At 40.5% G+C, this 12,231-nt stretch overlaps 1 protein-coding gene across 1 annotated transcript in view; it reads left to right on the plus strand.

Annotated features, from left to right (window-relative positions):
• Positions 1–1,731: 1,731 nt before the first annotated feature.
• The window catches only part of ARHGAP27 (Rho GTPase activating protein 27), a 45,309-nt gene continuing 34,809 nt past the window's right edge, over positions 1,732–12,231 (plus strand). The window contains exons 1-2 of the mRNA XM_087713252.1: positions 1,732–2,143; positions 6,278–7,049. Coding sequence (XP_087569378.1) covers positions 6,312–7,049 — 738 coding nt within the window. The 5' untranslated portion in view covers positions 1,732–2,143; positions 6,278–6,311. The remainder of the gene's footprint in view (positions 2,144–6,277; positions 7,050–12,231) is intronic.

Below are 12,231 nucleotides of genomic sequence, written 5' to 3' on the forward strand. Positions count from 1 at the left end.
TCTGCATTCATTTATCTTAAGAAAAAGCATAGAAATTGCTTGAAAACATAGCATCAGTACTCAGAACCCAAGTTTCACTTATTAAGCCAGATATAACAAGGTTTGTGAGTGAAATGCAGCACCAACATTCTTATTAGTTGTAATTATATGAACATAATACGTTCCCCATTTTCCAACAGCTTGCATTAAGTGAAATACAACTTGTAAAATTATATTCATACCATTTTCTAGCTTTCATTTTCATCTGACTTTTGTATGCATATATTTTATTAAAGGTTCCATGTGCTTGTAGTTTCACTGCTAGTATAATTGGTAGGGCCTACTTTAATTGGTTGGTTTTTTATCTTAAAGACATTTTCTTAACCCAACATCCCACTTTAGGGCCACTGTGGGGGTGAGGTTCTTCCAAATGGTGGGCCTGGATTCATAAACAAAAATATATGGTGACTTAACACAGACAAACAAGGGAGGAGGTAATCAGAATTGTAAAATCTTTTCATTAAATTCTAGTGTAAATATTGACATCAAATTCAGAATTAGGTCATCAAAATACGCTAAAATGGTCCATTGGGGTGAAAAGATACTTTTACTTTAAATTCATCCTTGCAATAAAGATAATAGGAGTGTGTACATTAACAGATTTCTCCTCTCTAAATTTGAAAGCTCTTGGTCAGAAAATTGAAATAAATATTTGATGCAGTCTAGTGCTTTAAATCTTGAATTTAGTCTTGGTGGTCTATGGCCATGCTCTGTGGCCACCAAAGGTATTTAAAGGGGTCCATAGTGAAGAAAAGTTTGAGTACTACTGTAATACAGGAACACTCTGTCTTTCAATAGGCTTAGTAGAGATGTTGCATTTAGAGGGTTTGGATCATAACTTTTCATGGTTTCTGTCAATATTTCCCTCCCAGCATAGTCTTTATTGAGAAGTCCTGGGTTAGATACTTTATATAGTTCATTCTTCTTCTTTGTAGATCGACTTATATATAGAGCTGACAGAAGCAATTAAAGGGAGAAAGACTAAAAAATAAACAAGTACAACACTTTCCAGGATACAATCCCGGCCCGTTGCGCACATCCACACTCTTGGCCACTGCTGAGAAAACAGGGGTGGAAAAATCTCTTTAAAAAATCCACTTTCCATATGCTCTTGTTTTCCCCAAAACACCAGGGATGGTCCTGTAACAGTAACAATCATGAGAAGCAGTTGCCTTTCTTTTATTCCTTGCTAAGTGAATACAATCATTTGGATGTAGAAAAACTGTGCAGTTCATTTTATGTTGGGATCCTGTGGCTTGGTTAGAGAAGGTGAAATATCGAGGCGGGAGGAAATCATATGCATGTAGACAGACAATCTCCATCTGTGAGTCACTGTCCTCTAAACAGTACCTCACCCCGCCTCACCACTGCCTAAAGGAGACTTCCTTTGAGTAGGAAAACTTCCTTCCTCCATCCAGTGCAGTCTGGTGGGAACACCCAAGTCACACTGCATGCTTTCTCAGGCATTCAATCTCTTTGTGACTGTGAGACGCACAGGGGAGAAGAGGAACAAGCTGAGATATTTGTAGTAGAAACCAACTGCTCACTTTGGCTTGAATGCAAGGAGTCTAAATCCATGAGGCTGAAAACACCTGTGTCCGCTGGATGTGGTCTGAATGAAACAGACAGCCCAGAACAGGGCGTGGTGAGCTCATCGTTAATGTTTCTTTTCCCTCAGCAGGTTTTTTCTGACTTTATCATTCTGGACTAACATCAAAGCTTCCCTTGGAGTCCAGATTGATATTTTGAACAGGATGGATTACTTTTGATCTTCCCTGCATTTCAGGATACTTGCAACAATGAAGAACTGGGGGCAAAGCGTCCTGCCTGAACATTTTCCCACAAAGCTTTTTTTACTTTCTTAACTCGACAATCTCTTATTGTGAAGAAGCCAAGAGAAACATTTGCTTTGAGATATTCCTCCCCACTGATTGTCACAGAGTTTAAGTTGGAGTGGGGAGGACCAGAGGCAGGTTCAGACCAAACACACAAGTCCAGGCAGCTCCTGACAATCAACAAGGAAGAACCAGGCCACACCTGAAGAGGCAGGACAGATTGTGTGGACGGAGACAAGAGAAGAACCTGGTGAGATGTGAACCAGCAGGTAAAACCGGGGACTGAGGTGGGATCCAAATCAGGCAAGTCAAAGGAGGGGAAGCTGAGAAGGAATCTAACAGCATGAGAAACTGATTGAGGGACTCTCCTTTTCCAAAACATTGCTCTAACAACTGGAATTTGAGCGGTAGCTTTTGATTGGTTACTGTTTGGTTCCAGGCTTCAGTGCTTGTCTGGGCAGGCCTCTCATGTGGGGTGGAGAAATGGAATTTTGCCCAGTGCATGAAATGCACTGAAAGGGTTAGGAATTTCTTCCCGGCAGATTTATGCTAATTGCCACTGTCACGAGAGCCCTCGGTGCATTCAGCTGATATTCTGTAGGTGAAGGATGTCCTGTCTGATTTACAAGCCACTTCAGTATAAACCCTAGATTGTCTGGGATTCTCCCAATGGGGTTAAGGGCAATGAAACTGTGATTCAGGTACCATCTGAGCTACTGGGCTGCCCTGAGGCCTTGGGATTTTTTACAAGTTTCCATATTCACTGTATCTAAACTATTAGGAACAACGAGACTGCGCCTACTATAGGTGGAAAATACAATCAATAACAATCTTCTCTTTGGCAGCACTAAATAAAGTGTAGTGCATCTGTTGATTAGAGCACAGTTCTTCAAACACTGCTGTGAGGCAACAATTGCAACCACAACAGTATAATAAATACAAAAACCTTCCCATAATATTTTCCCCCAAAGTCTGGAAAGAAGTGACATTTTGGAAGTCCAAATCCTTTAGTGGATACCCATAGTTTTGCACTGATCCACTAAATCAGTGTATTTAACCTTTTTTTTTGTCCTTGGCCCCCTTCCAATCTTGTTTTGCTAGGATCTGCTAGGGACACTATCTAGTTCCCATTACCAATTAAAAAAAGATTGCCATTTACAAATTATGAATATGTTTTTATTTATAATAAATACAGTATTTACTGTATAATACACTTTGTCTTTGTGTGGTCCCTTTGGCACATGCTTACATGCTTTCCCTGTGATCCTCTTGAAATTTTCTAGGACCCTGAGAAATCATATGGCCCCCTGAGCACGTTGTGAACTGCTGAATGAAGTGATATATTTGTTTTGGTGGTGTAGGCTGGCCTTTGATTTCATAATGCATCATCATACTTTTCATCATATCAGGAGAAGTATGCTTTTATTTTTTGTTTAATTTATTAAGTATATCCTGTCCAACATACCTTTCTCTTCCTATTTTCCCCACCATAACAATCCTGTGAGGTGGGTTAGTCTGAGAGAGAGTGACTGCCCAACATCATGTTCCTGAGTACCAAATCTTCTTGTACTCAGGCATAGTCTCTCTGCACTGTGTATTGCTTTATTCTGAGTAACCAATTTTATTCTGTTAAATCTGAATTTGCACTACAGTTGGCCTAATATATATTTCATATCACAGCCTTCCAGGGGAATTTCCTTGTACATGTGCAGATATTTTTTCCTCTTGACTGAATAAGGGAGTTATCCAGACATGTAATAAATTGCTTGCAGTTTCCTAGGAAATATGGGGTCCATGCACATAAATGGGAATATATTAATGTGGAGGACGAAGACCATCTCTATTCCAGATAAATGATTCCAGGATAGATAGCAGCTTGAATTTTTCAGTACAAACGTTGTGAGCCATCCAGTTGGGAAAGAAAACCATTTCTCTCAAGAGGTTCTCAATTGAATAAATTCCTTGTGTACAACAATGCATACCTGGTTCTATCCATTGTATGTGCAGTGTACTTGTCCAAAAGCCAGATTTATAAGGAAAGTTCTACAAGAAGTTCTGTATGTATACAACTGTACATTTTCTGTAACTTTTAAGCCTGAGTATGTTTAGTAATATATTTTTACACTAGCAACAATGGTCTTTTTTTAATTTCCCCATTTGAAGACATGTGTTTTCTGTCTCTATATTAGAGTAGCCAAATTTAGTTCATTGTTTCATGAAACAAAGCAATACAAGGAAAGTGGTGTCTGACATCAGTAGCCTTCCTCTATGGGGAAGTGGTAAATTTTTCTAAGAGAGTGATATTATGCATTAAGTTGAAAGACATTCAGAGATTTGTAACCTAAATACAATAGCACAATTTTAGTACATTTTTGTTCAAAATATTTATTTCAACATTTCCAATAAGTACTTGGGGGTAATGTTTTGGGTATTATATTCTTTCAATTTTATTTCTCCTGAATGAAAAAGAATCTTTATTCAATCATGACTATAAAGCACCTTAAATACCTAAATGTGATACCGATTAGCCAATTAGATAAACAAATCAATCAAACAAACTGCTACACATCTTACATGTGACTTGACAAAATTAGGGCATTCTTAAGGAAATAAAATAATTTCAATTTGAAAATAAAAGTTTAAATAAAATGATCAGAGTGATCAGGATATTTAATTAGGTATTGGTTTAATAGCTCATGATGATTGTCAATAAAAGATAAAATATAATAAAATATTTAGTGTTTTACTATATAAATCTTTGGCTTCTTTGATACATAGCTATAATTGAGCATATTTAGTACTATGGATGTGACAAGAAAAACTATATGGTAACTGTAAATTGTATTGTTAAAACTGCCGAGTAATATGCAATCCTAAACTCTATTTTGAAAAGAAATAGAAAAACTAAAGATGTTATCTTGCTTGTAAACTTCCAGCAGGATCTATTCAGTCAGAGTTTAAAACACATTTCTGTTGTTCTTATCTAGTGTGCAAAATCATAGAGAAAGACCCAGTCCCACTAACGTTAGAAATCTCTGTTCTAGTTGGTGGTGAAAGAGTTTCCAAAAGAAATTAATTTTAAACACATTATTTTCCACATGGGAAGATAATTTATATGGAAGGAATTGCTCATTGACATTTTTACCAATAAAATTTATATTTTATTGTAAAGATTGTGTTGATTAATTTTTTGCAAGCCAGTTAGAAATCTGAAAGGCTGCTCCAAAACAGCTTAAATAATGAATGAATTGCAAGGGAAAAAAAGGTTTTTTCTAAACATAATGTAGTTTGGTAAAACAAAGTACAAGCAGAAGAACAAGCCAAGCAGGAAGAGAAAAGTCTGAAATGCTAGGAAAGGAAAACAGATTTGATTATTTTCACTTATATTAAAAGGAAAAACAAAACAGAATTTCAGAGCAAACCAGAACTATTTTGATGTGAGGACAAAATGGTATCACTACCCCCCTTACTTATTTACCCATGAGGAAGTCAACAACAAAAGGAGAAAAGAGCAGTCTGTGAAGCAGTCAGATATTTCTTCTATAGTATTTCCTTACAATGCTCCCCTCCATCCCTGCCACAATCCCATGCAGCCCCTGCTTCCTGAGAGAACCATCTCAGCCTGTATTGTCTACCTGTAGACATTACAACAATGTTGGAAATGGTTTGAATCTTGTCCTGAAGACACAAATGTGTCAGAACTATTTGCATCATCCTTTGCAGTATTTTGCAGAGATAATCCTATGCATCTGCAGACAAAAACATTTTCTTGATTAAGACGCAGGAGAATAAAGCAACCCCAGCAGAAAAAAATGATAGCATTGTAAGATCACATTGAGAGAGGAGTTGGGGAGAGGGAGAGAGGGAGAAAGAGTCTGCACAGAAGAAGAACACAAAATTAGTTGTGGAGCATTAGTTTTGGAGCATAATGTGGTATAGCATGTTTTACAGAACAATAACAAACAGCTGATTACAGAATATTTGCAATTGCAATTATATTATGCCAATTCAATTATAATGCTCTTTCAGACTTACCAATTACTAGGGTTGGCATGGGGAGACATCACCAAGATGTGGTTTAGAAACTACCCTCAACCTGATCCTTTACAAATGTGTAGTCATCCTATATTATAGCATGGTTTAAAGCGGAACATTAACTATCCCACTATACACTTTCAGTAGCTTGCAACTGAAAGATAGAACAAATTACCAATGGAAGTGGTAGAAGAACATTATATCATCTTGTCAAGGATGAGAAGAATAATGATGCAAAAATAAGTACATGTGCATCATTTATTTGGACAGCAGAATTTTGTCATAAAACAGCTCTATCCTTCCTCCTCAAATTAAGTATGCACAGGCCTGTGTAAAGTCATGCTTGACAAACTTTTTTTTTCTTTCAGAGGCACACAAATAGCTCACTCTGTGATACTAAAGATGGAGTCACCAAGCAGAGAGGAGGAAACATATGTGCTGGTGGAATATGCCTTTGAATATACCTCCAAGGATGGCCAACTCATCGCAATCAAACCCAATGAGAGATACATACTTTTAAGGCGAACCAACGACCACTGGTGGCATGTTAGGAAGAGCAAAAACTCTAGGCCTTTTTACATCCCAGCTAAGTATGTTAGAGAGTTGAGCACTTTCATGCCTTCTGAGAGGCCATGTCACACAACACAGCTAGAGGCTATCAATTTAGGGACCTCTGTTGGAGTTGGCAGTGATCAATTGCCAGAGTATGAATATCGATTTGTGACAGCAGTTCAAGAATGCAAAACAGATACCTCACAGCAGGATTCCAGCTCCTTAGGGGTGGGAACAATGATGTCTCTGGAAGATAATGGGAAGAATCTACCCACTTCTGGAGCAGCAAAAGGCACACAGCCCTCTCTCAGTGCCTCATACAGTTCTTTTAAGCCACTTTACCTGACAGACTCTAATCATCCTCTGGCCTGTCAAGGTGGTTCTGCTGAGCACATGAGGCCTGCTGTATCTCTGAATGACTTGCCAAGATTCACACTTCCCACCCAGACAGGTTTGGGGAACTCAGGATTGTACAAAGCTGCTTCGTGGGCTCATCCTCACCCATTTCTGAAGAACAGTACTGAAAACATCTGTAAATTGGTGAAAGACCAAGTGATACAAAACATGCAGGAATGCTGCGCCAAAGAGGTACTTTGAGAATTTCTTATCAAAGGTCTGGATTTCCTATGTCTCAGATGTGTTGGCCTATATATTCCCTTATTCCATTTTAATGAAATATTAATACAGGGGCTATGGGAATTATAATCCAGTAGATTCTGGAAGATATTAATGAGGGAAGGCTTTTATATTTACCTCCAGAACTCACTGGACTGCAATTTCCATAATTCCTGACAATGTGGTGTTATGGGAATTTTAGATTAATTAGATCTGACCATGTAACATTGAAGAAGGCTCCTTTCAAATTAAGATACAACTTGTCAGGCAGAAGAAACAAAGACTTTCCCTCATAAACCTATTGCATTAGGACCAATACTGAAAGTATCTCAAGTATCTATTTATCTAACCAAGAAGTTGGTTCTCATAGTTAATAGTCTTGAGAGCATGATTTGAACAACTTTCAATTCCCATTTTCTATGCAGTGATAAGCAAATGAAGAGTAAATGGGAGAGATGTCTCAGTTCTGCACAGTGTAAGAGAGAAGTGAGCAAGACAGCTGAGGTTCATATAATACATGATGTGTAACTTCAAATGAAACTCCTACCGGCTTTAGTTTCATTGCTTTGCTTCCAGCCCTTGGCATTTTGATTTATAATTTAGCCTGGGTTACAGATACCTTGACTAACATATTCCTGCTGATCAAACTGCAGTCTGAAGATACATGAACTAATCATATTGTTGCTCTAATTAGCCACCAATCCTTATTAAGCTATAAGGACTAGCTATTTAAATTAATCTAAAGCTACACTAGTTTGTGTTTTGATTCTTCTTGACTTAATATATTAGTGCTTACTATTAGTGTTTACTATTATGCATGGCTCAATCTCCTTAGTTCAATATAGCCCATAGTTTAAAAATGCCAGCTTACCATCGGAACCTCACTGTAGCATTGGCGAAAATATGTGGACATCCATACTACGATACATCCTTGTGCTGTCATGACACATGTAAAAAAAAGATTGAGCTTGCATCATGACACTTGTGATGTCAATTTGACACATACTTATCCCCAGGTGACAGGGGTTTTAATAGACTGAGAGTGCGACTTCTATAAATCTTTTGAGCTGCAATGCTCCTGATTTGTCAACTTTACCAAGCCGATATAAGAAGCATGACTAGATGAACTAATAATGTTTTAGTGTAAGATTACATTAAGAGACTCTTGCAAGCCTGGAGGTGCAAACTTTCTTCTACCACTTTTAACTACTTGATCCATGGGATCATGTCCTTCCTAATTTTTTTTCTCTGACCACTAAGATCCTGTGACTTCTGCCTCTTTTATCTAATTGTTTCCTAGGAGCATCTCTTCCTTCATTCCCCATGGTCATCTATATATTCCATTACATGATTCAATCCCAGAAAGGTATTTCAGAATAACCCAGTTTATTCTTTAAAGCAGGGGTAGTCAACCTTTTTATACCTACCACCCACTTCTGTATCTCTGTTAGTAGTAAAATTTTCTAACTGCCCACCAGTTCCACAGTAATAGTGATTTATAAAGTAGGGAAGTAACTTTACTTTATAAAATTTATAAAGCAGAGTAACAGCAAACCTCTACCGCCCACCATGAAAGCTGAAACGCCCACTAGTGGGCGGTAGGGACCAGGTTGACTACCACTGCTTTAAAGCATCTACCTCTTTTTTTAACTATTGCCATGCAATTCAAAGAATTAGCATGGCTGTCAGACAGGTGCAACAATTGTGTCTTGACAAAATCCTGAACACCTTGCAAAGCACTTCATATCTCTCTTTGATACTAGCAACCTTCCATAGGTCTTGCATGGGGAACCACAAGGTAATACTCCAGCTGTATACTAGACAAGGAAATTATAAAAATCCTATGGGAAAGTGATGGCAAATCCCTTCTGTTATTATTCCCACAATGCATAAGCTCAACTGAATTAAGCTCAATTTGAGGGAACCTTTACAGTATCTTTTCATCCCACCACACAAGATAATAATATTCATCCACTCATATAGTAGATCAGCGGTTCCCAAACTTTCCAGCTTGGCAACCTAGCAGGAGAGTGGGGAAGAGGGAATAATTCTATGTGAGTGGCAGGCGCATGCATGAGCATGCACAGCTCCACTTGCACAAGCAGCATATGCACATGCCTGCCACTTGCACAAATGGAGCTTCATACATGACCAAATGGACCTGCGTGTACATGCTCATCCACCGCTTGTATGAGTGGAGCTGCTCACACAAGCTCACTTGCCACTTGCAGGGCCTGTTGCAATGCTCCATTCCAAACAGGCTGCGGCCTAGTGGGCCATGGCCCAGGGGTTGGGAACTCCTCACGTAGATTTTAAAAATGATTGAAATAAGAAGAATAGAGAAGAGAAGAGACTTTGGAGGTCTTCTAGTCCAATCTCCTGCTCAGGCAGAGGACCCTATACCATTTCAGACAAATGCTTGTCCAATCTCTTAAAACTTCCAGTGTTGGAACGTTCACAACTTCTGGAGACAAGTTGTTTCACTGATTAATTGTTCTGTCAGGAAATTTCTCCTCAGTTCTAAGTTGCTTCTCTTCTTCATTAGTTTCCATCCATTGCTTCTTGTTCTGCCCTCAGGTGCTTTGGAAAACAGATTGACCCCTCTTCTTTGTGGCAGCCCCTGAGATATTGGAACACTGCAATCATGTCAGCCAGTCCTCCTATTCATCAGACTAGACATACCCAATTCCAGCAACTGTTCTTTATATGTTTTAGCCTCCAGCCCCTAATCATCTTTGTTGCTCTTCTCTGCACTCATTCTAGAGTCCCAACATTTTTTGCATCGTGGCGACCAAACCTGAATGCAGTATTCCAAGTGTGGCCTTATCAAGGCATGATAAAGTGGTATTAACATTTCACGTGATCTTGATTCTATCCCTCTGTTTATGCAGCCTGGAACTCTGTTGGCTTTTTTGGCAACTGCAACACACTGCTCATATTTACCGTATTGTTTGGAGTATAAGATGCACTCCCACCCACCCCCCAAAAAAGTGAGTGGAAATGTCTGTGTGTTTTACACAGGAATATTATGGCGGGGCGGAGGGGGGTTGGTACGGTGGCAAACAGGCCGTGGCAGGGAATGAGCCAGATGAATACCAGATGGATGATGGGAAGCAGGCAGATTTTTTTTTCTTCTTTTCCTCTCCAAAACCTAGGTGCATGTTATAGTCCAGAGCATCTTATAGTCCGAAAAATATGATAAGTGATTGTCCATTAGGACTCCCAGATCCCTCTCACAGTTACTACTATTGAGCCAGGTACCACCTACACTATGCCTGCGCATTTGGTTTTTCTTGCCTAAATTCGAACCTTACTTTATTTCATCATTGAATTTCATTTGGTAAGATAGAGCCCAATGTTCAAGTCTGCCAAGATCCCTTCGTAGTTTAAGCCTATTTGTGGCTATTTCTGCAAGCTTGGTGTCATCTGCATATTTGATGACTTTCCCATCTATTCCTTCATCCAAATCATTGATGAAGATGTTGAAGAGTTAAAACAGAGTCCTGGGGTGCCCCACTGCATTCTTCTCTCTATGTATATGCTGTTCCATTGAAAACTACACGTTGAGTGGAGTTGGTCAGCCAGTTGCAAATCCATCTGGTAATGATGTTGGCTAGCCCACATTTTTCTATCTTGTCAAGTAGTAGGTTGTGGCCCACTTTATTAAATGCCTAACTGAAGTCAAAGTAAATTATATCCCAGCATTCCTCTGGACCACTTATTTTTTCAGATTCATCTGGCATGATCTGTTTTTGACAAACCTATTGGCTTTTGGTGATGACTTTGTTTGCTTCTCAGTGATGGCGAACCTTTTCAGCACTAAGTGCCCAAACTGGAATGTGTGTGTGGGTGCAACGGAGCCCAGGAAACTCAAACACCAGCTGGCAGGTGTGTATATGTGCACTGGCCACCTGGTCTTCGGGTTTCTGGAGCTCCAGCATATGGGGTCAGGCCGCAGGCAGCTCCTGCAGCTTGTCTCTTTGTGGTTCCACCTACCCACCCTGCATCAAAGTACCTTAAATGGACATACAACGATGGCTGCCTTCCAAGCAGCTCTGCTGTGAATAGGAGCAGAAAAGTTCATTCAAGTCTTCTCCTTGTTGGGCATACACAGAACAAACACGCACACATCACACACCGCCAGGACCTTCTCTGAGGAGACAGCACATGGGCCAGTCCCTCCAGCACCATGAGATGTGTGCGCGTTTTCTCTGTGTGTGTGCATGAGAAGGAGAAGACTTGGCTGAAGTCTTCTCTTCTGAAATCGAAGGCAGCCACCATAGTCTGTCCTTTTAGCATATTTTGACATGGGGGTGGTGGGGGACCATAAAGGGACAGGCTGCAGGAGCTGCCTTCCGAGCAGCTTTGCTGTGAAGTGAGGCAGAAAAGTTCACTGGAGGGACTCATCCATGCGCTGTCTTCTCACAGAAGGTCCCGGTGCAGTGAGATATGTGCATGTTTGCTCTGTGCGTATGTTTGAGGCCGAGAAGGAGATGACGACTTGGCCAAACTTTTCTACCTCCCTTTGCAGCGAAGCTGCTCAGAAGGTAACCACCACAGTCTGTCCCTTTAAGGTACTTCGATGCTGCCCATCATCTGGCCTGTGCAAAGGCAGTTGTCATGCTGATGAGTAGCCGAGTATGCCTTTTGCTTCTTCCTCTCCCCATCCAGATTCAGCATGGTGCAAACACCCCAATGGAGGCAGAAAACAGGGCATTTCCATTGGCCCTTCTCTGGGCCTCAGGGACCGCTGGGAAGGCAGGCAAATGTGCTGGGACTACGGGGCAAGCAGTGGGGAAGACAGACAAGTTGGGGATAGTGGGGAAGGCAGCAGAGAAGACAGGCAAGCATGGCAGGGCCACAGGGATCCCTGGGAAGGCCTCATGGAAAGCAGGCAAGCATGTGGGGCCATGTGCCACGTAGAAAAAAATAGAGAAGGCAGGCAGGGATGGTGGGGGGAAAGCTAGCTAAGCTGCAACTCACAGTCTTACGCACCCAGGCAGGAGATCAGGGCTGCTCAGTTGGGCCACAGTCACCACGTGGGAAGGCAGGCAAGCCGCAGAGACTGTGTGGTCAATACAAGTGAGGAACCACACAATGTGCTATGCCATGGAGGCGAGGTGACTGGGCAGGGCGAGGCAGGCAGGATGAGTGG

Source organism: Thamnophis sirtalis, unplaced genomic scaffold (assembly GCF_051295495.1).
Source record: "Thamnophis sirtalis isolate CommonGarterSnake01/CBP01778 unplaced genomic scaffold, rThaSir2_p1.2 scaffold_4, whole genome shotgun sequence".
Classification (NCBI taxonomy): Eukaryota; Metazoa; Chordata; class Lepidosauria; order Squamata; family Natricidae; genus Thamnophis; species Thamnophis sirtalis.